This window comes from Colletotrichum orchidophilum, assembly GCF_001831195.1.
Source record: "Colletotrichum orchidophilum strain IMI 309357 chromosome Unknown Scaffold_76.1, whole genome shotgun sequence".
Lineage (NCBI taxonomy): Eukaryota > Fungi > Ascomycota > Sordariomycetes > Glomerellales > Glomerellaceae > Colletotrichum > Colletotrichum orchidophilum.
In genome coordinates, this window is record NW_019173032.1 from 215931 (window position 1) to 241388 (window position 25458).

At 52.5% G+C, this 25458-nt stretch overlaps 8 protein-coding genes across 8 annotated transcripts; 3 read left to right on the forward strand and 5 right to left on the reverse strand.

The window, feature by feature from the left end:
• Window positions 1–4290: 4290 nt before the first annotated feature.
• Window positions 4291–4524, forward strand: CORC01_08807 (uncharacterized protein; the record flags this gene model as incomplete). Its single annotated transcript, XM_022620437.1, has 1 exon — window positions 4291–4524. The coding sequence occupies one exon, from the start codon at window positions 4291–4293 to the stop codon at window positions 4522–4524; it is 234 nt and encodes a 77-aa protein (XP_022473116.1).
• Window positions 4525–6252: 1728 nt separating this feature from the next.
• CORC01_08808 (uncharacterized protein) lies at window positions 6253–6672 on the forward strand (the record flags this gene model as incomplete). The annotated part of the gene is made up of 1 exon (XM_022620438.1): window positions 6253–6672. One exon carries the CDS (start codon window positions 6253–6255, stop codon window positions 6670–6672), a length of 420 nt encoding a protein of 139 aa, XP_022473117.1.
• Window positions 6673–6969: 297 nt separating this feature from the next.
• On the reverse strand, window positions 6970–7305 carry CORC01_08809 (uncharacterized protein; the record flags this gene model as incomplete). The annotated part of the gene is made up of 1 exon (XM_022620439.1): window positions 6970–7305. One exon carries the CDS (start codon window positions 7303–7305, stop codon window positions 6970–6972), a length of 336 nt encoding a protein of 111 aa, XP_022473118.1.
• Window positions 7306–11574: 4269 nt separating this feature from the next.
• On the reverse strand, window positions 11575–12338 carry CORC01_08810 (uncharacterized protein; the record flags this gene model as incomplete). Its single annotated transcript, XM_022620440.1, has 2 exons — window positions 11575–11934; window positions 12279–12338. The coding sequence occupies 2 exons, from the start codon at window positions 12336–12338 to the stop codon at window positions 11575–11577; spliced, it is 420 nt and encodes a 139-aa protein (XP_022473119.1).
• A 721-nt stretch (window positions 12339–13059) lies between these two features.
• CORC01_08811 (uncharacterized protein) lies at window positions 13060–13668 on the reverse strand (the record flags this gene model as incomplete). The annotated part of the gene is made up of 2 exons (XM_022620441.1): window positions 13060–13240; window positions 13409–13668. 2 exons carry the CDS (start codon window positions 13666–13668, stop codon window positions 13060–13062), a joined length of 441 nt encoding a protein of 146 aa, XP_022473120.1.
• A 1597-nt stretch (window positions 13669–15265) lies between these two features.
• On the reverse strand, window positions 15266–15601 carry CORC01_08812 (uncharacterized protein; the record flags this gene model as incomplete). Its single annotated transcript, XM_022620442.1, has 1 exon — window positions 15266–15601. The coding sequence occupies one exon, from the start codon at window positions 15599–15601 to the stop codon at window positions 15266–15268; it is 336 nt and encodes a 111-aa protein (XP_022473121.1).
• Window positions 15602–16892: 1291 nt separating this feature from the next.
• On the reverse strand, window positions 16893–17311 carry CORC01_08813 (uncharacterized protein; the record flags this gene model as incomplete). The annotated part of the gene is made up of 3 exons (XM_022620443.1): window positions 16893–17010; window positions 17055–17073; window positions 17140–17311. The coding sequence occupies 3 exons, from the start codon at window positions 17309–17311 to the stop codon at window positions 16893–16895; spliced, it is 309 nt and encodes a 102-aa protein (XP_022473122.1).
• Window positions 17312–17731: 420 nt separating this feature from the next.
• CORC01_08814 (NDT80/PhoG like DNA-binding family protein) lies at window positions 17732–19911 on the forward strand (the record flags this gene model as incomplete). Its single annotated transcript, XM_022620444.1, has 3 exons — window positions 17732–18606; window positions 18671–19042; window positions 19149–19911. The coding sequence occupies 3 exons, from the start codon at window positions 17732–17734 to the stop codon at window positions 19909–19911; spliced, it is 2010 nt and encodes a 669-aa protein (XP_022473123.1).
• Window positions 19912–25458: the final 5547 nt, after the last annotated feature.

Here is a 25458-nt window from a genome sequence, read left to right on the forward strand (position 1 = left end):
ACCTCTGCCAGCTCTTCTTTCTGCCTGGCTTCTACTGCTGCCGCCAGTCCAGTCCAGAGGAGACGAAGGGTAAGGGGCAGTTTTGGCAATCATGAGAGGTTTTGTGGTTGGCTGAATTACGGTATTCGCATGATTCCATCTAGCTGTAGGGGGCAACCTAAGATACCTCAGACCCTCCTCCCGCCTTCGTCTTTGTTCATTCTCTCTCCATCTTGGATCTTGCCCCCACTCCCTTCTTGATGCTTTACTCTAGCTAATCCATTCAATTTTAGTTATATCCATGCTTTGCAGGCAACACTGCAGACGTGACAGGAAACCTGGTATGCTTGGGTATCAGAGCAGTATCGATACCCAAACTGCCGATACCCCCCGTTTTTTCACCCGCCCCCCCCTTTCTCGGGTATCCCGTCCTCAATCTCCCAGATTCTGTTCGGATAGAATCTTCCCCTTCTCACCCCCATCATCATCTGCCGAGCTCGATTGATTGATGGGTATCTGTATCATAGAGACATAAAAGATCGGTGTAAGGATTAGGGAGTAAATGTGATATTCGAGCCGGGCCAGGGGGGGGGGGTCCCTACGCATAGTACGAACAGAAACACCACAAAATAGTGTCTAACCTGCTCACCTTGAAGCTCAGTTCGGTGTGCTATATTGCACACGTAGACTTTTTTCATCGGTCTCGGGGGCTCATTTGAAACCCCCCAGGAGCCGGGAAGTAACGACAAGATGTGATGCCACCTCGCCAATACCGATGCCGACAAAGGCATCTGTTCCCGTCCCAGCATCTCTAATCATCCATCCAACCCACATATGCGAACCTCGAACGATATTATAGAACCCAAGCGAGATATCACGAAGGGAAAAAAAGCTAGATTGACAGAAATGAAAGGAGAAGAGAAATGAGGAGAGGGAAAAGCTGGACAGCTCCTTTCGTGTGCGTCGGGAATGAAATGGAGATGAGATGGCCTCCGTGGAGATTGAGTATCACAGGGACCAAAAAGGCCGTGTTCGACTAGACACCGCTGCCGCTTGGGAAATGGGAACAGAGTCTTCCTCCCATCCCTATTTCCTCTCCTCCTTTCTCATTCTTCCCAAGTTCGACGACGACCCATCCTGAGACATCCATCCTCCGTATCGCGCGGGATATCACATGCCCCAACCAGCCTGCACACTTATCTCTCCAAATTCGCCTACTCTCCCCGGCGGGCGCGAAGCAATGAGGGTTGTAGCATTTTACTGATCTCCCGTAGCATTTTCATAAGGCTACACTCGCTCGCTCTTGTCTCTTTCTCCTCATGTAACCCCCTCGTTGGAGCTTGGGTAACCACTTTTCTGCTACGCCAGCCTCTCGGCATCTCGCCTTATAATCAGGGGCAACGGTCCTTAAGAATGGTCCTCAAGCAAGGAACAGAGCAGAATAGCTATCTAGCCTAGCTCTACGTAGTAGTAAGGGGGAGTGGTAAAGGCAGGGTAAGGGCAGCAAAAATGACGCTTCGCTGTGCAATTTGAATAAAGGGTAGCAAGTGAGCAAGCAAGCAGAAAGGGGAAAGGGACCCCCGCAGAGCTACTAAGAAACGGGTGCTACTCTATCCAGAGGAGCTCTACTCTACTCTACTACTCTACTCTCGCTTTACTGCTACGTTATCAGGGGTGCAGGTTACTTGTTCAACGGCTTCTCCCTCCCTCCTCTTCCCACCCCCCGAGAGAAACCAGCGGACGCATGACGGGTGACATGGTTGAACGCGGGTCGCAGGCGAGTGACGGTGGGCAGCAGGATAGCTGTGGTGACCATGAGTATCATGATGGTGGTGGACGGAGGATGGAGGAGAGAGAGAACCGCGCGCGAGCTGGTTCATTATGGAGCTAGCTTTGCGACCTCACGTACAAGTTACACCTACCTAGCTCGATGAGTGTCCCCCCGGGCTGTCGTCTGCCAGACAGAACAAGACAAAATCAAGAACCTGAACACCCCCTTCCCAAGCCCAGCCCAGATCTCGTAGCAGCGTATCTTGCCACCTTGCTCATTTGCGAGGAGAAGCAGGTAAGTAGACCCCGAAAATAGGCGGGCCCGGAAAGAGCAGCCTTTGAGAGAGAGAACGAGAGGAAGGGGTGGGGAGGGTTCCCGGGTTCACCGAGGACGTGACAACCCAGCAAGCAGGTTCACAGGAGAAAAAGAAAGGAAAAAAAACATCCGAAGAGTACGACGGCACTAATACAGTTCGCTACAGTGCACTGTGAGCATCGTTGCAGATTTGCAGAGTAAAAGAGGGGGAAGGGGCGTGAATTCGAGTGTGCTGTGGGGGATGTGGATGAGGATGGGGCCATTCAAATCATCATCCAAGTGGAAACGGCTTAAGACCCAAAGTCTTAAGATCAAGGTTGAGTGTCCACGGTGCAAGGCCCTTGATGCTCCCGTACGCCGTACGTCCCAAGGCAGGGAAGCATGAGGTAGAAAGAGAGCTTCTATGACAGGGTAACAGCAGGAGACACAGAGCGAGAGAGCGTGTAGAGGGGTGCCACCTATCAAGCTCTGATCGCCGTCGCGTCTGCAAGCCGTATACACCCCTCCCCTCTGTCAAAATCAAGCTGTCGTGGCGTGTAGCAGTGAAAGAACACGAAAGCTCGTCGCCGCCGCCGCCACCGCTGTCCATGCCGTCGTGTTGGATATGTTGCCACCGGGACAACTACGACATGCGTAAGGTTAAATCCACCACCGTCGACTCGAGAAAACAAGCCATCTACGGCCATGACCTTGTGTGGCCCGAGATCTCCGGAGCTATCGGCCCTGCACGGGTGGTGATTATTCAGTCTCGAGCGTTGGTCCTACGGCAGCGTGGCAGGCCTCTGCTCATCTTCCTTTCTCGTGATGTCGCTCATGGATCATGGACCCGGGGAAGTTTGTACCGGATGGGGATCAAGCACGTCGACGACGCCAACGAGGGAGTGGAGAAGGGGTCCAAGTGCCGTAGGTTGTATGCAGTCAAGGAAAGAACCCACGTCGTAATCTTGTTGTGATGGATTTTCGCCAGATTCACACTTTTCTGCTGAAGACAAGTGGAGAATGGCCAAGAGTGGGCGAGGCCAATGCTGGCGGTGATGGAGGGAGTAGGTGGAAGATACGTATGCCCGCGTGTCGACTGACGAGGCCGGCGTCGCAGCGTGCTGTACTGCGGGCAAACACCAAACACGCTGAATACATGAATAGAAGCTCAGCCAAGCCGCCCTGCCTACCAGCTCCCACAGGAAAGGCCAAGAGAGGAAGAGGGAAAAAGGTTTCTTGTCTCTACGACCCTAGCTCCACTTTTGCTTCGGAAAGAATCTTGCGATTCAATACGACTCTATAGTGAGCAGAGGAGGGGGACAGAGTTTCAAGAGCACCTTGCTCTGACAGTCGCGCGAGTCGTCCTGGCAGGAAAAGTCCAGACCTGATCATCATAATCGTACGAAAACTGGTCTTGCGCCCCTTGTCCTGTGATACGTTCGTCATCGCAACGGTTGCTGCCCACGATAGTCGTTGACATTGCCCATGGACAATGTGATTGAGACGGGGATGAGCACGCCGTCTGGACTAAGAGACTGATAGACACAAGGGGCCCTGAAAATGGCGGTCCTCGGATGGATGACAGCGACGCCGTCGGACGCGACATCGTTGACTAGTTCGTTCTCGGTGCCTTAATCAGGGGAACCAAGGAGGCGAATCCAGTCCCCCTGTTAGCACGCGGTCGGCCACCTGCCGTTGCATTCTGAATTGCTTTGCCGCACCGCCGATGACATCTGCGCAAGCTCACGTTTGCCCATCGATGGGATCTGTGTGTCTGTGATCTCGAGAGTTGGCCTGCCAAAGTATCATCAAAGCCGTGTCACAAAGGACTCAAGGAGACAAGAACATGGATCTGCGGCCGCAGACATTCCCACCAAGGAGGATTTCGTAAGTACTCGCCAACGCTTCTGCAGGGAGCCTTGAACTACCTTGGATGAAGGGGTCCGCTGTAGTTGCAAAATAGGACCTCATCGAGGCCAGATACGGGACAACAACTCCCGGGCGAGTGTATCTTCTTCCGCGCGAATTTTCGAGGCCAGCAGCGCGGCAGGTGCGCGCCACCGTCGTGAGGAGAGCCGGGATAGCCACGACTCACTGGCTACTAATCGGAACGCTGTTATTGCTCCGGGAGAGGAGCAATCTCGCGAGTTATGAAAGCTGTTATTCCTTACGCAGCCGGGGGAGCTTCACGTGGACCCAGCTACAACATGTGAGGGCTTAACAGCGTTGCTATTGCAGCATCGCCAATGGAGCCAAACATCTCCTCTTGGGTACAAGCCTCTGCCGGACATGCCCAGAGCCGTCACACAATCCCCGGCCCTGAGTCGGTTGCGAGGACTGGTGCGCTGCAGGAGCATATGCACGGGGATGAAGGGCCAGCAGATGTCGTTTGCGATAGGCCTGAGACCCTCCACTCCAAGTATCCTTTGGAATGCGACGCTACTAACGATCGTTCACTCCCACTGTCCCACAAGATGTAAGGCGGACGTGGGCGGACATCGAGACAGGCGGTAGGGCAATGGAGAAACCGCCCGAGTGGGGATAGGCTTGCACTAAGAAACGCCACGATCAGAAGTAGCCGCACTTTGTTTCTGCCGCCGATGTCTTTCCCCAGAAGCCGTGCTGGGCGACAACAACCCAAGATGCTCAATTGGTCGGCAAAATTCAAGGCTTTGTATTCGGGCCTTCCAGGCTACATCGCGGTCGTTGAACGGGAGGGGGGATCGCGGTGCCGGTCAAGCCCCCCCGTTCCTTGCTCCGACTTGTCGACCAGGGTTGGAAGGGGTATACTTTGTATGAGTGCAGAAACAAGCAACGACCAGGGTTTGGGAAACAAAAGCTCCTTGGAGCTCTCGCAAAAAACAATCTCATCTCGGGATTGTGCAAAAGAAGATAACGCGGGCGGGATAAAGGGGGCCGGCTGATGGGTCGAGATGTACACGCTGCGGGGTACATATCCTGACAAGGACCTAAGAAACAATTCGTTTGTTTGTTTTCACGAGCTTGTTGCATTTGCCGATGGAGTTCGGATGATACCGATTTCTTTTTGCACAACCGCTCGTCTTCCATCTATGGTTTCCCCCTCCAATATTCCCCATCGGCCAATATCCGCCCCCTTCGCCATCGTTCGTTCGTGCATGGATGGATGGCAGGTCGGAGTATTAGTGTGGCCGTTCAGTGAATCAGAGCCACTTTCATCGGCCCAAGTCGCGGATCACTCTTTCTTCTGCAGTGGCACGGAGATTGGGTAATGCCGGGGGGCCAGTACAACATTCTCAACGGCAAAGCCTCTTGAAACAAAACGGTCATTCCTTACTGGAAGAGTCCGAATAGTGATAGGGCTGCACCGCCGCATATTGACAGCGATGCGAATTGTTTCCGTTCCAAGTTGGGAAACATGAATATTGCGGCCATCTTCGGCCGAGATCTCCTTGTTGTGTCATTCCCCTCGGCGCGGTCATATAGGCAATCTCGGGGGATACAGCAGTATTGATGGACATCGTCTTCGCCGCCCACCCTTATTCCCGGCTTGGGGATGGTCGTAAGTTGAAATAGCATGACGGACTTGCTTGATGAAAGCATCGCCAAGGCAGGCGCTCTGCCAGACGCCGTGATAAATATAGTGCAGTCGCTCCGTGAGCCCTCAAAGCCTCGATCAGTATCCCCATCCGTAAATGAGGTCATGGTCGGGCGATCCGGTCTGGACTCAGTGGCAGGGTTCTATGCTCCCCGGTGAAATCAAAACATGATGGGAGCTGCTAGCGCGCCAGTCCACAGCCCCTGCGAGTGATGAAGGGTGTTCATCGGTCGTCCAGCCAAACATCGACGCCTGCAGCAAAGATACTAGACCTGGGCCTTATGTAGGTTGCTCGGGCTAGGTGCTCCTCTAGGCCCTGGAAGCCATTCTGATCGCTCTCATCATTCGTCAATGATTGTCGAGACCCCAGCCTACTTTCGGATCGTGAGGCCGATTTGGAAGGCTAATCGGCGCGGCAACTATAAAAGCGCAACGTTCAATCTGTCGTTGACAATGGTCCTACGCTCAGGCCCTGCCTCAAGCTCGCAAAGCATCGGCGTCAAAGCCTGCGAAGCTAGCTGGATTATGCGCCACAAGATCGCTTCCATCTTCTAGTCCAAATGCTCACTTGTGTCGCCTCCGGTTGATCGCGTCAGGTAGCTTGACAGCCGACGCTTTTCTAGCTGGCACAATGCGGACCGTGTCGGCGGCCCCTTTTGCACCATCGTTCCAGGATTTGCAGCGAGACGCGAACAGTGTCCTGGGCAGCAATAAGAAGCAAGGACCACCATGTCGTGCTCTTCACAGGATGCCCCAATCGTGCTTGTCGAGTTCATCTTATGATATGTGCTGCCTCCGACTGTTCGGGTATTGCATGCAAATTCTCGGCAAGCCCTTCCTTGGGAGAGACACAACCCAAGGGACGATTGACGATGAAGTAAACTTTGGCGACGAGCCCACACGTGCGGCGGCTTGCGCCCGTCAGTGCGCCTGCAATGACCGACTTGTCGCCTGCGAGTCAACGGCGCTGTCAGTTGGAGGTAAGGGCCCATTAGCATTTGCCGGGGAGATCAGCGCCAGGGCCGTGGCGGCCGTGCTGACTCAACACTGACACTTCATCCATCGGCCCATCTCTTGAAGATTGGGCAGTTAGGGCCCAGGGTGCACCGGGCATCGCCAGGGGGGGGATTCAGTTCACCTGGAATCCGTCGACCAATCGAGCGAGGTGATGAACGGTGGGCGGCAACCTCTTCGCGGGTCTCGCAAGGGCTTGAATTTCGGGAGATGGGAAATAAACGATGCGGTTCTCAATCGAGCAGCAGATTCCTTACGAGGACGGGGATGATTGTCTCAAAGGAGACTGCTGGGCCGGAATCGTGCCTCGAAAGAGCTTAGGCGTGAGTGGAGGCTAGATTAATTCGTCTGTGGCCAGAGAAATGTGGATGACGATTGCAGGGGGGCGGCCCTCTTCGGTAAAAACGGTTTGCAACTGTGACAAGGTCCAGAGGAGACGCTTGGCAGAGAGAATCAGGGAGTCTTGCGCCATTCTCGTGTCCCCCGTCCCCATTCCTCCACTGAGTGAGAATGGCCCCCTTGCCCCCTCCCCGCCGGGCTTGTTTCTGGCTTGCCTTGTCTCTACCGTGGAATGTGGGAACTTGGGGGGGATGGCGTGTATGTCGTCTAGCGGTGCCACAAAGAGCCGACTGCCGCGCGAGAGTGAGCCACGGCCCTTGGAAGCCCTCATTTCATCCCCGCCGCTGTGGCATTCTCAGGTCGCTCTCTGTCGATCCATTGTAATCCCATGGCTCGTTGGTATGTAGTACTTATCTCCAGGCTCCATGCTGTTGGAGCGACCCGATTCGGAGAATTCATGACCTTGAATACTTGACGCATTGGGTTGTAACACGAAATCCGTAAAATCAACAGAGCCGACTGTCTGGAGCCGATTTTTTGCGCCTCGTGGCTGCCGAAAATGTTTCAATCCCCGGTACGGACGGGTCTAAGCACCTGCATCGCCAGCTAGTCATGACCCAGAACATGCTCGAGTTGTACCTGGCGCGACGCCAAGTGCAGAGGCCAGAAATAATGAAAATACGTCTTGGTCAACTGGCAAATAGTGCATCAGCACATCGTATGTGTTGTGCGAATGTGTGCTCTGAATAGGGGCCATTCCCAATTGGAGGGATATATCAGATTGCAGATATAGGCCTTAGCCCGTCGGTTATGGCCATGGGTGGAAAAGGGGATAATCTCGGTCGCGCAATCCACAAACATGACCTGCAAGTTCTTGTTTCCTAGAAACTTCCGAGCCGTCGAGTACGAGTGACAAAGGCATGCGTTTGGATCAGAAAGTTCAGTGCCGTGCCAGATGGTGAGCCCCTGGCTGCAGGGGATGTTTGGAGGGCGGCCATGGCCGAGTCGTGACTGTGGCTGTTAATGGTTTTGCTGTTTATCTGATGTAAATTCGTGTTTCCCATGTCTACACAGCCCGGTCGAGCCCTGTCAAGTGTTTCGATCTCGAAACACAGACCACCGCCAGACCAAATCAGTCACTAATCAAGAGGGTCGAAACAATCCGCCATCGAGTGCCGTACATAGTACTCTTGTGTTCAAATACACTTCTCCACCACGAGCAGGATGACGAGAAATCTGGGCGACGGTCGGCAGAGGTCGTTGGGTCCCCTAGAGGACCAATGAGAGGTGCATCGAGCAGCAAAGAGGGCCTGAGAGTGACAGGGCCTGAGAAAGCCGTTAGGGGCTCCTTGGTGGACCGACAAGGACGAGGGGTAGTCGGACAAGCAAGCGGCAAGCCATCTGCACAAGGTATCCGCTTCAACGAGAGGCGTGACGGGCCCCGTGCCCGCACGATCTCACTGGAAATTCGCCGTGAGCCCCCTTGAACACCCCCCGGAACGTTACATCCAGTAAGGGATGCTTCCGCCGCGAACGTTGGTCTGTGACGAGGTCTGCGACTTGGACGGGGACGCTCTCCAGGTGAGGCGCGTCAAGAATAGCGCAAGAATCGTACCAGCTCCAGGCAATGCCTGTGGACCGCGGACTGAAGTTTTAAAGTCCGCAAAGTGTGGAAAGAGGTCGGTTGTTGGCAGGGAAGTACGTACACTTGAAGCTCGGCCTAGATAGTCACAAGTACGTAGTCGGAAGCGCTCACGTTGTGGACGACTCAGGGTAGCGTCCGCTCTGTGGCTTTGGTGGCGTGCTTCTGAACGCTCCCGTTGTGGCGGTACAGCAGCAGATGTGATCGACATTGTAGCCGCGCCGCCGGGGACTGCCAGTCAAGGCCGCTTCCAGGAGAGGGTACTCGTACGACAATCATTTTGCGGGATCCCAATGGAGCGTCCCATAGAGGTACATGGGGCCTTGAGGTGGACGTCGTAATTGCTAAGTTGCCATATGACAGTTCGGAGCAGCATGGGTTGCTCAAGCAGCCGGTTAAAGGCGCATAGAGCTGTCTCTTCAATCTGTTCCGAAACCACGCCGATTCTGGTTACGGAAGAGAGTAGGCGACAGCCTACAATAGGAATTGATGTAATCATGTACTTCCTTTGTGGAAAAAAAAAAAATACTTTACAGATAATGCTGCTTGGTAATACGTTCTTGTTATGCCTTTTCCCTTCTTGCTTCATCAAACTCGGTGTGAAAGGGGATGTGGTTATGCCTGGTCGGCACTACTCCAGGTCTCTAATTGTGAAAAAGACTAGGCTCGAATGAAGTTGACGTGGTTCCCGCGTCGTGCTAGTTGACTGTGCGTCTATTAGCGCTGTCACTTGCATGCGGAGCTTAACGGCTTGGATTGTCGGTGCAGAGAGCGCAGACCAGCGGTGTCCATGGTGACTGACACCTGCTGTCAGGTACTATCACTTGCCGAAGCGCGCGTGAGAGGCGTCGTCTAGGCCGTGCGCCGGGGGCCCAGGTCGAGCAATCGAGGAGTCAGTCTGCAAAGTGCGAATGGGAGCTTGGATAAAGGCCGACAGCTCGACGAGTAGTCGTACCTAGATGGAGGACTAGGATGACAGGTTCAAAATAAGAGCGGACGGCGGCGACGGCGGCGGAGGGGGAAGGCGCGTTACCGCGGCAAGGCCGAGTAGAGTTTGTGCTGGATATGGGACCTAACAAGACGAGGCCGCGGGATGGCAAGGTATCGCAGTCCGGAAGTGTAAAGTGAGATGAGGTTCAAGCTTGGCTGGCGTGCCTCACCCTCACTTTGGAAGGTGACAGGGTGGACGAGGCTTCAGATATCGGCCACCTTTGAGTATTTGGAGTCGACTCCAAGAAGCAGCAGAGGCGGCAGAGCAGGGGGCGTTGTGACAAGAGGCAAGGTGTACGGAGGTACTCCATACAGACTGTACAATATAGTAGGTAGGGAAACAGGAGCTAGGAAGAAGGAACCGAATGCAACGGCGCTGGCGAGAGTCGCGATAAACTTTGTTTTGGGGCGAGCCAAACAGAGAGAAGCAGGCGTCCGGCGTACCTGAGAAGGAAACATAAGCGTTTGTCCCCTCGATCCATGGTGAGTGTGGTGCTCGGTGGGTAGCCAAAAGAGTTGTGGGGGACGTGGAGAAGGTGACGGTGATGTGCCCTCGATGAGGTGACTTGCTTGAGCGGGCTCCAGCAGGCCAGGTTGTCGACGAGTGTGACGGACGACGGGGGTCCGCGTGCCGGTCCAGGGTCCTGATCATGATGTCGAAGGTCCCGGCCTCCAAGGGGGTTAATTGGAGGGGAGGCGGCGGGAGGACAAAGGGAGGAGGCGTTGTGCGTGGGAGGAGGAGCCGTGATCCACAGAGCTTGCAGTCGAAAGTCGATAGTGTGCTGCGACGCCAGGGAAGCACGTAGTTGCGCATACGTCCAAGGGCAACGCTGCAAAGAGGCAGGCCGGAATGATCATGTAAAGTAAACTCGAACTTGGATATCGGGTAATAGCAAGGGAAGAAGAATAGCCCGGCCACGAGAGATACGGGATAGGTGGCACACGACGAGATAGCTCAAGGCTGGCTTCGAGGCGAGGGAATTTTAGAGCCGGAAGATATGTTTAGACATTCCACAATTTGTTGAAGAGGAAAGACGAGAAGGAATGGAGAGGATAACGGTGGCAGCCGTTTCAAGGCCACTCCCTGCTCGACCAGATTGTGTGTTGCATACCTCAGGCGGATAAGGTAAAGGTAAAGGTAAAGGTATACCCAGGCCAACCCGACAGATGTCATCTCGTAGGTACAGGCTTCTACTACGTAAGAGCATGGGGATAAATGTGATGGAATGGCAGGTGCAAGTATCCGTACAAATTGAAAAACGCAAGGAGTGGGAGCCACCTAGCCAGCCCGAGCTCGAGGAGTGGACTCGAGCAAAGGGTGGGGTTCCAGGTTGGGAGCAGGATCCGCGCAAGTGGAGGTTGGACATTGGATCTTGAGTTCTTGACCACATATCCGTACAGAGTACTACCTTAGGTACCTACCTTATATAGGACCAGGTACGTACTGGACTACGGGTACGTACTGAGGTGGACTGGGCAGAAATAGGTATGGATGTGGAATGGGAGGCAAGCACGGCAGGGCAGCAGAACAAGGAGAGAAAGTGGGAGGTGGAGCTGGAACCATGAGGGCAAGCACGACAATGATTGACCGAGGCGTCAACGCAACGAGATTGAATCAGTGCCCCGGCTCTTCAAGCACTTTCAGCCTGGTCAACCCTGCCTGGTCTCATTTTGAGTTTTCTAGGTAGTCGGTGCGGGTTTATATCGGCCCCGTACACTGTGACGAGGCACTGTATTTCTCCAGCGCGACTGCACGAACAAGTCGAACAATTCACTGAACGCCGGGGACGTGGCCCCGAATTGGGGGGTTCGATGCGCTGCTTGTAGTTGCTGAGTTGCTGGATTAGGCGCTGGAGACCTGTCACGCTTGGCGGCCTGCGGTCCTGGAACCTGCTTGGGTAAGGGATTGGTGAAGAAGTTGAAGAGCACCTCGGCGTGTCATGATGGTGCTAGCTAGGGCTGGGGTCATCATGGTCGCGATGATGGATGGAGAACGGGGAGGGGAGTTGCAGTGGTAGTCCGGAGGGGTAGGGGAAGGGGGAGAAGAGAGGTCGGGGCGCTGTAAGAGAGGGCACGAGGTCGGTATGAGGCATCAACGATGGAGAATGCCATGCCCGTTATTAACAAGGCCTTTGAAATGGGAAAGATTGGATGGGAACCTCTCGGTCCTCCGGCCGCCGGGGCGGTGCCTCCCTCCTTTTCCCGTCGCTTCCTCCGACCACCCGACCCGACCTGCCCTTGAAGCAAAAATAGAGCAATTACAACGGCGGGCCGTGAGAGTGAGGGCAGCGTCGAGACGTGGGTGACCTCCTCGCCAAGGGCAGGACACTACATCCGGGAAGGCGAGGCGGAGGGGCCGAAAGAGAGTTGGCAGGTGCAGATGCCAGTGTCATTCGACGGGGTCCTTCCTTCCCATCGCTTCCAAGGGCACAAGGTCAGCTGGGCGAAAGCGAAGGCAAGAGCGAAGGCAAATTCAAGCGCACCTTACCTTACTTGGCACTCCGTAGATAGATACCTACCTTGCCTTACCGTACCGACGACTGATGGCACTTGCTTACCTTAAGGTACCTACCTCCCTTATTCACTCTCTCCGTCAGTTCATCTCACCATTGAGGCTGTTCCGCCAGCTCTTGCACCGGCCAGGTCGTCCCCTTCCCTCAGGTGCGACTGACTGACTGTGCTCTGAAGTCTGATTTCTGGTCCTGGCCGTGCTTGTCTCCTGCTCTTTCCATTTTCGGCTTGGGCTTGTTCCGGATTCCGGACCCGTTCCATGTCTCTCTCCCTTGACCATGACCTGGCAAGATGGGCCTGGTCGAGCATTGAGCATACTATAGTACCTTAGGTACCTGACGGATAACCAAGGCTACGATCGCGTCCTGGACTCCTGGCCTTTGCCCGGAAATACTCCCCCCGACTTTTTCTGGAGTTGCGCCTTTTCTTTATTCACATTGCTCCAGGATACAAGCTGCGTGGCCGCAGATTAATTATCCTATGCTTGACACTGGTAAGTCGACTCGGCCACCAGGTCTCTTCCTTGTCGACCGACCGACTGCGGCAATTAGGCCGTCTTGCGCAAAGGCCCGACTCTGCACTGTGGTTTTTCCTTGGAACAGGGAAATTGTTATCGATAGTTGCCATCGCTTCAATATCCTTTTGGCTGCGGCAATCAATACTTGGCCATACATAGTAACCTCCTTTTGTAGACCGTATCGACATCGGATATTGCTTTACCTAACCCTGGACTAGAATATAGCTCCTCATATGTGAGTTGCATTTACCTTACTACGAGAACGGGACAATACAACATAGGTAAGCCACTCCCGCAACATAGGTACATTGGATCTTCAAGTACGTAAGCACTTCACTTGATCCCAGGCCTTCATCCGCTTTACGTCGGAGGGTGTGTATGTGTGTGTGTGGGTGTGTTCTATGGACCTGGGGGGCTTCTGAACGTTACCTCCCGCCTCGTGTCCTCTTCTGTCGTCCACTCTCCGACTTCACGCCGTCACCACCCCCCATGCCACCCCTCGACAGGACCGGACTACGCTCCGATCGCATCTCGCTCGGGAGACGGCGCGAGCGCGACTCTTCCCTTTCCGCGTCGACATGCAGGAAATCGCATCGGACGGCCTGCCTATCCCTCGGCATCCGTGTGCATCTGATGATTGACCGCTTTCGTGCTTGGGCATCGCACTGCACCGCACCCGCACCGTACAGCACCGCTTCTCACCTCACCTTGCCCAGAGGCAGTCAGTCAGTTGGCTGGCCCATGTGGCCACCGCTCTGCCAGACCCCAGCCTACTGATGCTTCTCAACAGCCACATTGGGCCGCTGCTGCAGCCGTGGGTCGAAGCTTCTGGGGGCTACTGCAGCTGTTGCATACTCTCTGCATGCACCCGACCGTGATCCTTTCCTTTTCACCCTTTGCGCCCCCCCCTTCCAAATGTCTGTACTAACTACCAAGACCTCGACCGAGGCCATCCAGTATTTGAGGGCAGACGCTACAAGCTGGCTGCACAACCACGAGCCAGACCGGGCCAAGGTCGTTGTCGAGGCCCACATCCATGCCGCACCGTTGCTTGCGACTGCATGGTACCCGTACCTTGAATCCTCTGTACCTTGAATCCTCGACGAGGTGCCGTGAGGTCAGGTAGGCAGGCGGTCAGCCGCCCGTCACCCGTCCTCCACCGCACATCTTTTGCCCGTATCCATGTCGGTGCATGGAAGCAGCACTTCAGGTACCTTACACAGCCGGTCTAACGTCGACAAATGGGAAGCTAGCATGCCCTACCTGGCCTTGACTGCTGATACTTCTGCGTCGGCTGCCGCTGCTTCTTGCTCCTCTGCTACTACGCTACGGCTACGCTACACTGCGCTACCCTCGAAGCTCCTCGGGAGCCAGTGCCACTGTCCCGCGGGACTAAAGGGTAGATAGTGTACGAAGTATTAATGCGTGCGCGGAAGAGAGTGAGAAAGAGGGGGAGGGGGACAGATAGTCCCATCTTGTCAATACATCCAGGACAATGCTGACTATCGCAATTCAGGCTGACCTTTTGATTGTCTCGCCTCACCTCGTCTCGTGTCGAAGACCCTTTGCCGTTGATTGCCTTGGAGCACGGAAGCCAAGATTACGCGTTTCTCCCGTCTTTTCTTGATGAGACGGGCTGCCTCTTTTTCTCATGTTTCCTGGGGACCCCTTTCTTCCTCTTTGCTTAGGAGAGGGGGGACGGGGTATCCGAGCGCCCCCATTGTCGAGACAGATATCCGTACCTATTTGCGAGAGAAAGGCCGCGAGGAGTTTTGCGAGAAGTGCAAGAAGAATGCAGCAGGTAGAAAACAGTGGCCATCTGGGAAACGGAGATTCTACGCACAGCTGTCCAGGTACTTTGGCAGCACTGCGGCAGCACGATGCCAAGGATGCGATGCGACTGGTTCGTGGGATTCCTGGCGCGGCACCTCGAGTGCTGTGTGGGTTGCGCACCTGCGCGGGCGGCGGGACTACGGGGATAATTGGTACGTACTCCCCCGTCGACAAGCCCGGCTTCTATCAACTGCCATGATGAGGACCGACCCTCAACCCCTGCGCGTTTTGCAGACCCCTGCCCCGGGTGCGGGCACAGACTGTTAGCTTCCCCTTTCAGGAACTTCTCCCACGAACATGCCTGGGCGCCTCCGCATTTGTGCCTCGCTCTATTTTTTTGGTGTCTTTTTTTTTCTTTTCTTTGCCTCTCCTTCGTTTCTTTTCCTCTGTCTCGCTCTCTCTTCACACTGCGGATACTCCTCCATATTGTGTTATGTTTTGGGCCCCTCCTCTGCTTCCTTGACACACCCACAACTTGCCGACCCCGTGTCCTGTGTCCCCGAGTGTTTCTCTTGTTCGGATTTATTGACACGTCTTCAACCTTGAACCCTTCACCCTCGCTTGGGCATAGTACCTACTTTTCGCAAGAGCCGTACGGACTACACAGGAGAAGAAAGGAGGAGCCAGGAGATTACGTCTGGGCCGTAGGGTCACTAGCGCCCACGTATGTAAGTCATAACGGATCTCCATATGAGTCTAAGCATGCGCAGTGAGGCTTTGAGAGACGCAACCGCAAGCATCGCGAGTCGTGGGCACGCATTCGATATACCATGGAACCAGGCATCTTCACCGACCTGTTCACTTACCTTCCTCTTCCTCACATTTGATCCAGGAAAGGACCCCTTTGGTTTCTTGCTTTCTCGGTCTCCGTCTTCCACCCACACCCCTCTTCTCTCTCTCTCTCAGTCTCCCGACCGACTCGAGCCCGGCATGTGCCTGCTGTGGCGCGTCTTGGTTCCCAGGAGAGTCATGACACTTGACGGCAGAGCCCGAACAAGAGAAAAGCAGACTTGCAACGCTTGAATGCTTGAATGCTTGAACGAACCGCGCCGTTGACAGCCTTGCTTTTGAGAACCACCCCCCTCCCCTCTTTCGCCGGACAACGGCGAAAAATAAGGACAGGCTCAGAGACATTGCCTCTTGTCTGACCAGCCTGCCAGCAAAAGCCTCAGTCAGGCGCCTGTGTCTATTATATTAACCCTCTCCTAATATTGCCTGCCCACTCCACCATACCCGGACAGGGATGTTGGAATTGGATGTGTGCCCCAAGCGAGTTCAACTCGGCCCCTGGCCTCTAGCAATCTCGTGAACCGATCCCCCCTTCCTCTCTCTCTTTCGCTCTCTCTCCCTCTCTCTCCGTCTCTTTCACAAATCACACCCCCTGCGCCCACACACCTTTCCGCTTCCTGCCTTTAGTGGGCGTCTCTGCCCAACGGTCTTCTAGAAAAGTTGCGGGCCAGTGGCCTATAACAACCGTCGGAGGATTCTCTGTCTAGTCTTCTTATCGAGCGACCCCCCCTCTTCGACCCCTGGGCATTTCGCCATGATGCTTTCATTGGTCAAGAGGAGGGGATTGGGGCCTTTCCAGCCTGCGATTTCTCCTCGAGAAATGGCCCCCCCGTGTCTCCGTACGATCCATGCCAGGTTCTTCTCCGTCCCTCCATCTCGACGGAGCGACACTACGTATCGCACATGCCACCCTGCTCACCAGGGTCTGTAGTGCCAACCCTGAAGGCTTGCCGTCAACTCTCTTCCATGTCTTTTGCTCCTAGCGATGCCAGTTTGTGCAAGGGACTTGTTCACGCCTCCGGCAGAAGCGGGGGTGCGCTGGAGAGGAGAAGAGAAGATGTGCGTGTCTGCGAGGGCGACCGAGTGAGAGGGGAGAATGAGAAACAGAGAGAGATAGAGAGTGTGTGAGTGTGTGTGTATGTACGCCAGTGTCCAACTGGGGCTACTCGACCCGTGTGTGTCCATGATTTCCTACGTACATAGTAGACTATGCGTCTTTCCTAGGTATCATATGTATATTGATGTGCGGATGCGGGTATGAAGACTGGAGTATCCGTATGGCGCCGGCTGGTTCTTCGTAAGAGTGTTTGAGCGAATAGGCGTTGGCGATGCGCTGGTTTCTCCAGCCCATCCCGGAGCTCGTCCGTCCTGTTCGCTTGCTGGTCTTGCTCACACTAAGTTACTACTAAGCCAAGGTAAATGCTGCTGCGTGCGTGCCTTGAACCGGGCAAGTATGCAAGTTCATAAAGCAGAGCTACTGCTGCAACAACAGTAAAAGGCCCTGGACCTGGTATCCTGAACTGTGCTCGTTTGCTCTTATCAAACCGTTTCAGTGCCGCCCCCCGTCCTGGGCCCTCGTCGACTTGTCTCCTCACTCTCACTCACCCTCTCTCTCTCTCTGCGTCTGCGTCTCCGTCTACGTCTGCGGACTGCGGACTGCGGACTGCGTGCTGCGTGCCCCCTTCCCCATAGCGCCGCCTTCTAAGAAGGGCATTTCCCTAAACCTGGTCGTCGCTCTGCAGGGCGCATCCATACTCCATCGTTGTAGCTCCATAGCGTGCCTTGTTCTTCCGCTCACCAGATCGCCCGCTCCTCACCTTCTCCTTCCCAGTATGGTTGCATGCACTGACCGTCCTGCCCAAGAACCCGCCGTCACGTTGTACCGGTGACCTTGCCTTTGCCGCTGCCGCTGAAGAAGGCACAGGTCAACGGCCCAGCCAGAGGAACATCCCGTTGAGACATCAACTCGACTCGACTCGGACTCGACTCGACGCAACCTTGACCTTGAACCCTCGACCTTGCCTTGGCTGGCCTCCCCCAGCCCTGCCCCATCATAGGATCCACCCCAGAACAGTGCCGAAGATTTTCATCAGACACCCCCTCCAACATCTACCGTCCTCTAGCTACCCATCCACCCCATCAGATACAAGTATACATCTCTCCCTGCAACCTTAAACATGACCGTCGTCCGTTGATCCTCAACTTCATCTCTGCATCTTCCGCATCTCTCGAGTCTTCGCCATCACTCCTCGAGATCAAATAACATTCGCTCATCTTCCCCTCGCTTTCCAACCCTTCTTTGGTCAAGTCGACTTACAACAACGTACATGCCTTGTTGATTCTCCAGCAAGGAACTCGACGTATCATTGTGTGAAATTACACACACATAGAGAGACGGACAGAGAACGAAGAAGAGTGACAGAGGCGCGCTTTGGTCTGGGACAGGACTACAGCGCACCAGAGAGGCATGCTCTAATGTCAACCACGGTCACTTACCCCGTCATGGCAGAGCTGAAAGAGCCGGCGCATTCCAATCTTTGGTCGAACTATGGGAGTCCCGTCCAAATGTCGTCTCGATTCAACAACAGCCTGGATCCCGGCCTCGGAGGCCACGCCGCCAACTCGCCACACGCGGGACGCCCTAGAAGCACCCATCCGAGTGTAGACCACGGATCTTATCCCTATGGTCGCTATCCTCAAGACGAGTCTGATGCATACGACAGACATTCGCATCCCAGCTTGACTTCCCACCACAGCTTCCCCAATCTCAAGAGACCCTACTCTCAAACCGAACAGCCCCCTTACCAGGAGATTGTCCAGGACCTGAGGGACGATGGCTCCAAACTGACCGTCAACCACGACCACAAGCTGCTCTCGTTCAAGAGGGTACAGGATAAGCACACCATTGTCGACCAGCATGGGCGGATGCAACAGCTGGAGCTGTCCGCTCAACTGCACGGAATGTTCTTTCTGTCCGAGATGCCAGCCAACAGCACCGACGGTTCCATCCTCCAACCCGAGCTGACCTGCTACCGACGAAACCTCTTCCAGATTAGCGGCTCTCTCATCACCCCGCGAGGCCAGCTCTCTGTCATATCCGAAACCGGCGAGACGGTCCCAGTTAGCAACACCGAAGTAACCATCTCTGCAATCGAGTCTGTCGATGGACATCCCGTCCGACTCATCGTCATCCCCTGGAAGACGCCGCCACCCAACTCCCCGGAGATCACCCAGAGCCCAGACCAGGAGCCAGCATCACTTCCGCTGATCCCGTTCCAAGAAGACGGTTCGGAATCCGACGGCGAGTATGCTGTTTACCCAATTGGCTGGCGCCGACTGCAGTTCAGAATGTGAGTACACCGCCACGACGCACTTGCGCGAACGTAACGACGAATCTTGACTGACTTGACAAAGCGCAACTGCAAACAACGGGCGGCGAAAGGAACTCCAGCAACACTTTGTGCTTCACCTCAAGGTTGTTGGGACATTGGCCAACGGAAGCAAGATTGTGCTCACTGAAGCGACTACTGCACCAATTGTTGTACGAGGCCGCAGTCCTCGCAACTTCCAGGCGAGGAAGGAGATTCCCCTACTAGGGTCGAGCGCTGGCTCCAGAGGCCAGGCTTTGGTTGAGACTGGGCTGGGTATTGTGGCAGGACCGTTGGCTATCAAGCCGCAGGATGCCAAGGCGAGGGCATTAGACATGCAGATGCCCCGTTCTGCCTTCACCTTTAACGCGGGAGGGCCTAAGATGCCGGGAGCACCCATGGGAGCCATGAGATCAAAGTGAGACAAACCCCCCTCCCCATAATTTTACCCTTCCACCACACATGCCCATCACTCGATGCGACATATTGGTACAACACGAAGCCCACTTACTGATCCACCATAGTTCATACCCCAACTGGTCCTCCTCAAACTCGGTGCCCGGGATGTCACAGCTACCAGCAGCTGGCTCAGGAAGCTACCCGGCGACGAGTATGGGAGAGTCTTACCACAAGGTTTCTCTGCCGGGAAGCGCAAGCTTCAGCGGAGAGGGCCATGATATGCCTTTACAAACGTCGATGCCTTCAGTTCAGCTTTCTCTGGTTGCCAACGACCAACAGCAGCCTCCCATCAGGACACAGTACGCCTACGTGCAAAGCACAACTGCTCCGCCACCACTATCCGTATCAGCCACGGCAATGGCATCGAGCGCAGACAACGCACTCAACGTGCCCAGATATGTCGATAACCCTCGACCTACCAAAAGCCCACGGCACGCAAGTCAGCCTTCCATCGGGTCCATGTCTCATCATGAGGCATCCCCAGAGTACCGATACGGCTCTTCATACGGAGCAGTGGGCAGTAACCCTAGCGACATTGCACCGCCGTCCTACAAGCCCGAACCCCCCGCGTCACACCCCAACCCTTCTCGAGACTACTACCCGCCCTCGAGCTCTTGGACAACAACAGCCGGAGAGCCTGCCTCGACGGTGGCATACAGCAGCAGTGAAGCAAGGCCTTACGGTTTTCCTGACCAGTACGCGAGCGGAGGCTCTGCGCCGACGCCCAAGCAGGAGCATGGGCCCGCTCCGCCAGCCCCTGGTTCATACAGCAGCGCTCACCGGGGCTCGTTTGACGGCATGAACCATTATTCCTGGAACACTAATTAACTGCGTGAATGCATCATTGGCGGCTGGGTCACGCCACATGTCTCCAAACCTGAGGAGCAATAATAGGTCGGGCCGAACGACGCTTGGGCTGAGAGGAGCAAGCTTTTGAGGCCGAACTTGTTTCCGGGCCTGGCACGACAGCCCCGACTGTGTACCACTATACCTTCGATTCGTGGCCAGAAGAGTGATTGCGGTTCGGATTCGATTGGACATCTTCAAGTAGGCGCGATATTTTCGATTCAGGAGCGCCGGCAAGGCGAGAAATTATACCGATTGGAACACGCCATATCCCACGGTAAAGGAGGTTTCCCTCCGTCGTTGGTTGCCAATTTCGGCTCTGCTCAGCATGGGTGTGGTTGACTTTTTTTTTTTGTAAGGTCTCATGACAGACCAAACCCGAGCATAATTTGGGTAGGCGCAGCAACGACATGGTCGAGATTGGCGTCAAGAGACGGGCATTGTCTGGGTGGCTGGGCATTTCGATACCACACGGAGGATAGCATTGACGTCGAACGCCCCGGCCGGACGCTTCTATCACCGGCTCCGGGCCGTGCTGCGACATTTTGTGGGCGGGTTACTTAACGATATGTATGGTATTTCTTGGTTACGTTGAGCGCCGGGTATCGGACGTGGAGAACAATGAAAGGCATTGTGGTCTTCACTCGGCATCCTTGGTCCCGAATGCGCCAACGTTGGCAAATGTGGTGCCTGTAAGAAGGAAGGATTTTGGGTAGGGGAAGGACAAAGCCACCATCGGCTCAGCCTCGAGGATGGGATGACGTCTAAATTGAGATGATCCTTGGCTGAGAGCCTTGTCCTGCCCGCGTGGTTGGGTTCCGCCACCCACACCTCGGACGGCAGAGAGTTCGTCTGATTTACCCGAGACGGATCCAAAGGGTTGGGAACTGGCATTTGGGGGGGGTTTGTCCGCGCAGCCCCGGTGTGGAAACGGATGGCGGTTGAGTGCTGGTTGGTTGGATGTCCACCCAATGTGGTGGCGTTCCATCTGTGCGTGAATTCTATGTCACTTGACAAAGGTGTTTTTGTGTCTCGGTTTGCTAGAGAATGTGGATAAGAGAGGAGTCTTGGGGAGAGTGAAGATGGCAAGAGAGAGAGGGGGGGTGGAGGGGGAGAGGGGGGGAGGGAGAGCTTAAGAGAAAGAGGGTGAAAGAGGCGAGAAAATAGGCCAGAAAATGCGCAAGCAAGCAAATAGGCAATGAATAAGCATCCATTCGAGCCACAAAACCCACATTGGCTCACTCACGTTGGCATCCAGATGGGGACACAGAGCTCGTATTTGAATCAGTTTGGTTCAACATGAACAGACGGATACGGGCACCGGGCACACGGGTCATTTATGTGTCTGTCGGTCTACCTTGATCATTGTGCGTAAACGCTCACACACACACAAACACAGGTAGAACAAGGCGCCATCCTGCCTCGTGGGCTTAGGTTGGTTGGATTGGGCCTTGGGTTGGACCTCCACTCCCCCTCCCCCAAAACCGTTGTGTCTGACCATATTCTCTCACATTTTGTAAGGAGATTACCAACATTGCGTACCACCGCCCGGGCGGCGTCTCTACGATCCCACGTCCCACCCACACGCACAGAGTCACGATCACACTGTGGCTACATCGCGCGAGTCCAAGGTGGCGAGCGGCCCGCTCAGCTGGGAGTTCGATTCCAATAGTGTGATGGTGGGAACCTAGTGCTGCGTTGGCGCCGGCGGTAGGGGGTAAAAGTTGACGGGTACGCGGAACGACTGCGCTCTGGGGGGGTGGAGGGATCTTCTTGTCTCTCGTTTTTGTCTCTCGTCTTGGGTCCATCTGCGTGTTGCACGGCACAAGGCCGGCGGGTGGGAGTGGGCTCAAGGGAAGGGGAGGACGGTTGTTTGTTCATCGAGAATGGCAAGATCCTGGCGAGCGGGAGTGACAGAGACAGGGACAGAGACAGGCACCTACACACACGAAGAAAGAGAGACATGGAGACACATGGAGCCTAGAAACGGGAGGGAGGGAGAGCTCTAGAGGAAGGAGATATAGGAATGGTAATTTCTGTCATTGGTGGTGGCCTTGGCCCCCGAATCCTTCGTGATAAGAATCCACAGAGACTATCCGTTTTGAGAGATTTCAAGAGAAAAAGGGTACTTTGGTGGGATGTTGTTGGATTAGTTTGTCAAGTTGGTGTTGCATTTTTGATGGAACGGTGGTTAGCCCACCACCACCACCACCACCACCACCACCAACAGATACGCCGCATACATGCTCACTCACGCAACCCACGCCGCCCACGCAGGGCGACGCGGGATGCCCGGTTCGGGCCTCTTGCTGGAGGCGTGAATGCCACTGCTACGGCTGGGGCGTGGGATCTCATCACCTTGTGCGCGCGTGTGTGTTTCATGCATGTGCGAACGCGGCGCTAGGGAACGGTATATTGTACCCTCGGCTGACCGTATCAATCAGGCTGGCAGGATCGGGATGCGTCGTGGAGGGCTTGAATGGAACTGCTGGGCAGAATGTTTCGACGCTGTACGGAAACTACCCTAGGGGAAAGGGGAGGAGAGAAGAGGGGGGGACCCGAGCAGCTGGATAGGAATGACGATGATCCTCCTCAAAGAGGACAAACCTGGACACACCACCACCCCTCCTCCCCTTGGAGGAGATGAGGTTTGGGTTACGAGAAGAGAGGGGGGGGGAAGGGCTCCGCTGGCGACGTTTGCTTTCCCACGTTGTTTGAACCCCAGCGGCCCGCCTTTTGCACCACCACCCGTGTCCCCCCTCCACCCCTTGCTTCCCACGCGCTCGCGGCGCTCCAGTTGTTTGTAGATTTGTTTGGAATGTCACTTTCCCACGGTGTACCAAACTCCACACCTCCTTGTTCGGTGGCTTGCTAGGGGGGGGGGTTGATGAGAAGACGGCGTTGGGAGTTTGGTGGACTGGGTGGGAGCGGGCTGTCATGTTTTGCGTTGAGGAGGTACTCCTAGAACCCAGACAGACGGTTGGGAAGGGTGAAAGGAGAGAGGGAAATGTTGACGAATCGGGTAGAGGATGGATGGAATCTACACGATGCAGTTGCGGTTGGCTGAAGGCGGAGTGAAAGAAAAGATTAACCTAGTCTGACATATAAGTAGCCTTAGGTAAGGAATATATTGTTAGGAGACAGTTTATGTGGGGCACAGACCCCTTAAAGAGTAAAAGGGAGTGTCTAAAATTTATTTGTTATAAAATTTATAACGTTGTTTGTGGTTTTATGTAGTTTTACTATATTTAATCTTATGAAATTCGCTTTATCTACCCTTGTTGTAGATACGGACGGATCTAAGGTACGATTTTCACTATAGTGAAAGTAGCGGTATACAAAAAAATATTATGAAGGGGCGGCGACGACTTCGTCGTCTCGCTATTCTAATGTTTTTGGAGTTATTAAGGTGACTGGGTCGGCAAAATCTCCCCCCCCGCTATTAATAATAATGATAAATACCTGAAAAGCTCAACGGCTAATTCGTGCCATACTGTTTGATTAACAACAAATCTTACAGTTGCGTAAGCAGGGCATAGGATCACAAGATGCAAAAAGGAAAGATCTTGGATTATTGGAAAAGCTACGCTAGGGATGTTTGTCCTTCAATATTTTTAACCCCTCGGCTTAGCCCCAGGCCGGTAAGGCCGAAGGCGAAAGGGAGAAAAGTTAAAATTATTGAGAATATATTGGGTTAATTTCAAGAATTACTTATATAAGTAGATTTGAAGCGAAATTTATCTTGGCATAATTATATAAGATAAAATCGTTCAACGACTATAAGGTGAGTTATGCTAACAATAATCCTTTTTAACACCCAACATTTTTATTACCATACACTTATAAAAAAAAGATAAAAAGAAAGAAAATTTCATTTTATGAAAACGAAAGCTCTAAATACAAATGCTAAAATTTTTCGTTCTAATTTAAACAATAAGTTTAAATTAACACCGTTTAATACTCAATTAAATGATTTAGGTAGAGTTAAATACTTACCTCCTGTATCTAAAGAATGAAAAAATACAATCTATTCATATTATAAAAAAAATATGAAAAACTTACCTATAGATAATATAAATGCTAATAAAGTAATACAAAGTTATTTTAATTTATATTTTGCAAATAATAAATTTATAGGATCAAGATTGATATCTCCTAGAAAAAGAAGTTTATTATTAAAAAAAATCTATGTAAGTAAAATGGAAACAAAACATACAAATTCTAAAGCTATAGTAACTTTATACACTATTAATACAGGAAAAAATATTGTATATGAACAATATATAAATTTATCTAACTATTGAGAAAATAAAGTCTTAAATTCATTTAAAGATGGATTAAAAAAAAAAATTCAGGGTGTTTCAGGAGCCCATGAGTTACTAGCTAATACAAATAATATTACTTTAGCTTTAAGTTCTAAAAACGAAGATCAAAAACAAATTCTTTTTTCTAAATATAAATTTTTAACAGAGTCTTTACAATGTTTTAATTTATATTTAAGATTATATTTAAGCAGACAATTTAAAAAATCATACTTGGATAAATTGGATTTATTAAGAAAATATCAATTAAATTATTATTTAAATAAATTTAAATTTGAAAGAAATATTTACTTACATAAATTAAGTAGTATTTTATCTCGAATTTTCAATAAAAATATAGAATTTAATATAATAAATTTAAAATCTTTGGCTTTTAACCCTGAAATTTTTACTCAAGTTTTAACTTTAAAATTAAGAAAACCTAAATCTCAGGTTATAAGAGTAATGGATAGTTTATTAAAAGTAGCCAAATTACCTGAAGTTAATAGAATTCAGGAAAAAGCTATTATGGTTAAATCTAAAGATTTCTCTTTATTAGAAAATGCTTATCCTAATTTAAGTTTAGTTTCTATACTAAAGGACTCTAAATTAATAAACTCAGGTTCTTATAATTCATTATTAGAAGCCAAATCTTATGATACTAGAGCACAAACTTCGTTTAGCGCTTCTAAAATACAGCGTAGTAGATACTATAGCAATATTTCGAATATAATATTTAATTCTATTAAATATAAAAATTTAGGAGGTGTAAGATTAGAAGTTAAAGGAAGATTAACAAGACGTAATAGAGCAGATAGATCTGTATTTAAATTTCAATGAAAAGGAGGATTAAGAAATATAGATTCTTCTTTTAAAAAATTATCTACAGTAACATACAGAGGTTATTATAAACCAAATGTAATCTATTCATTATCTACATCAAAACGTCGTGTAGGATCTTTCGCAGTAAAAGGTTGAGTAAGTGGTAAATAAGCATATTTCGTAGCGATTACGTACACTAAATAAGTTATGGGGAGCTTGGCTATAAGTCGCTCTAATAAAAATGAAGACATAGTCTGAACCATTTTGTGAAAAATGGAAATAAAATTTATTATGATAACATGTAGAACAGGCTAATTTGCGCAAGAGTGTACAAAATGAGTGCGCGGTTTGGCACCTCGATGTCGGCTTAACTTATCCTCATGGATGCAGAAACTATGTAGGGTAC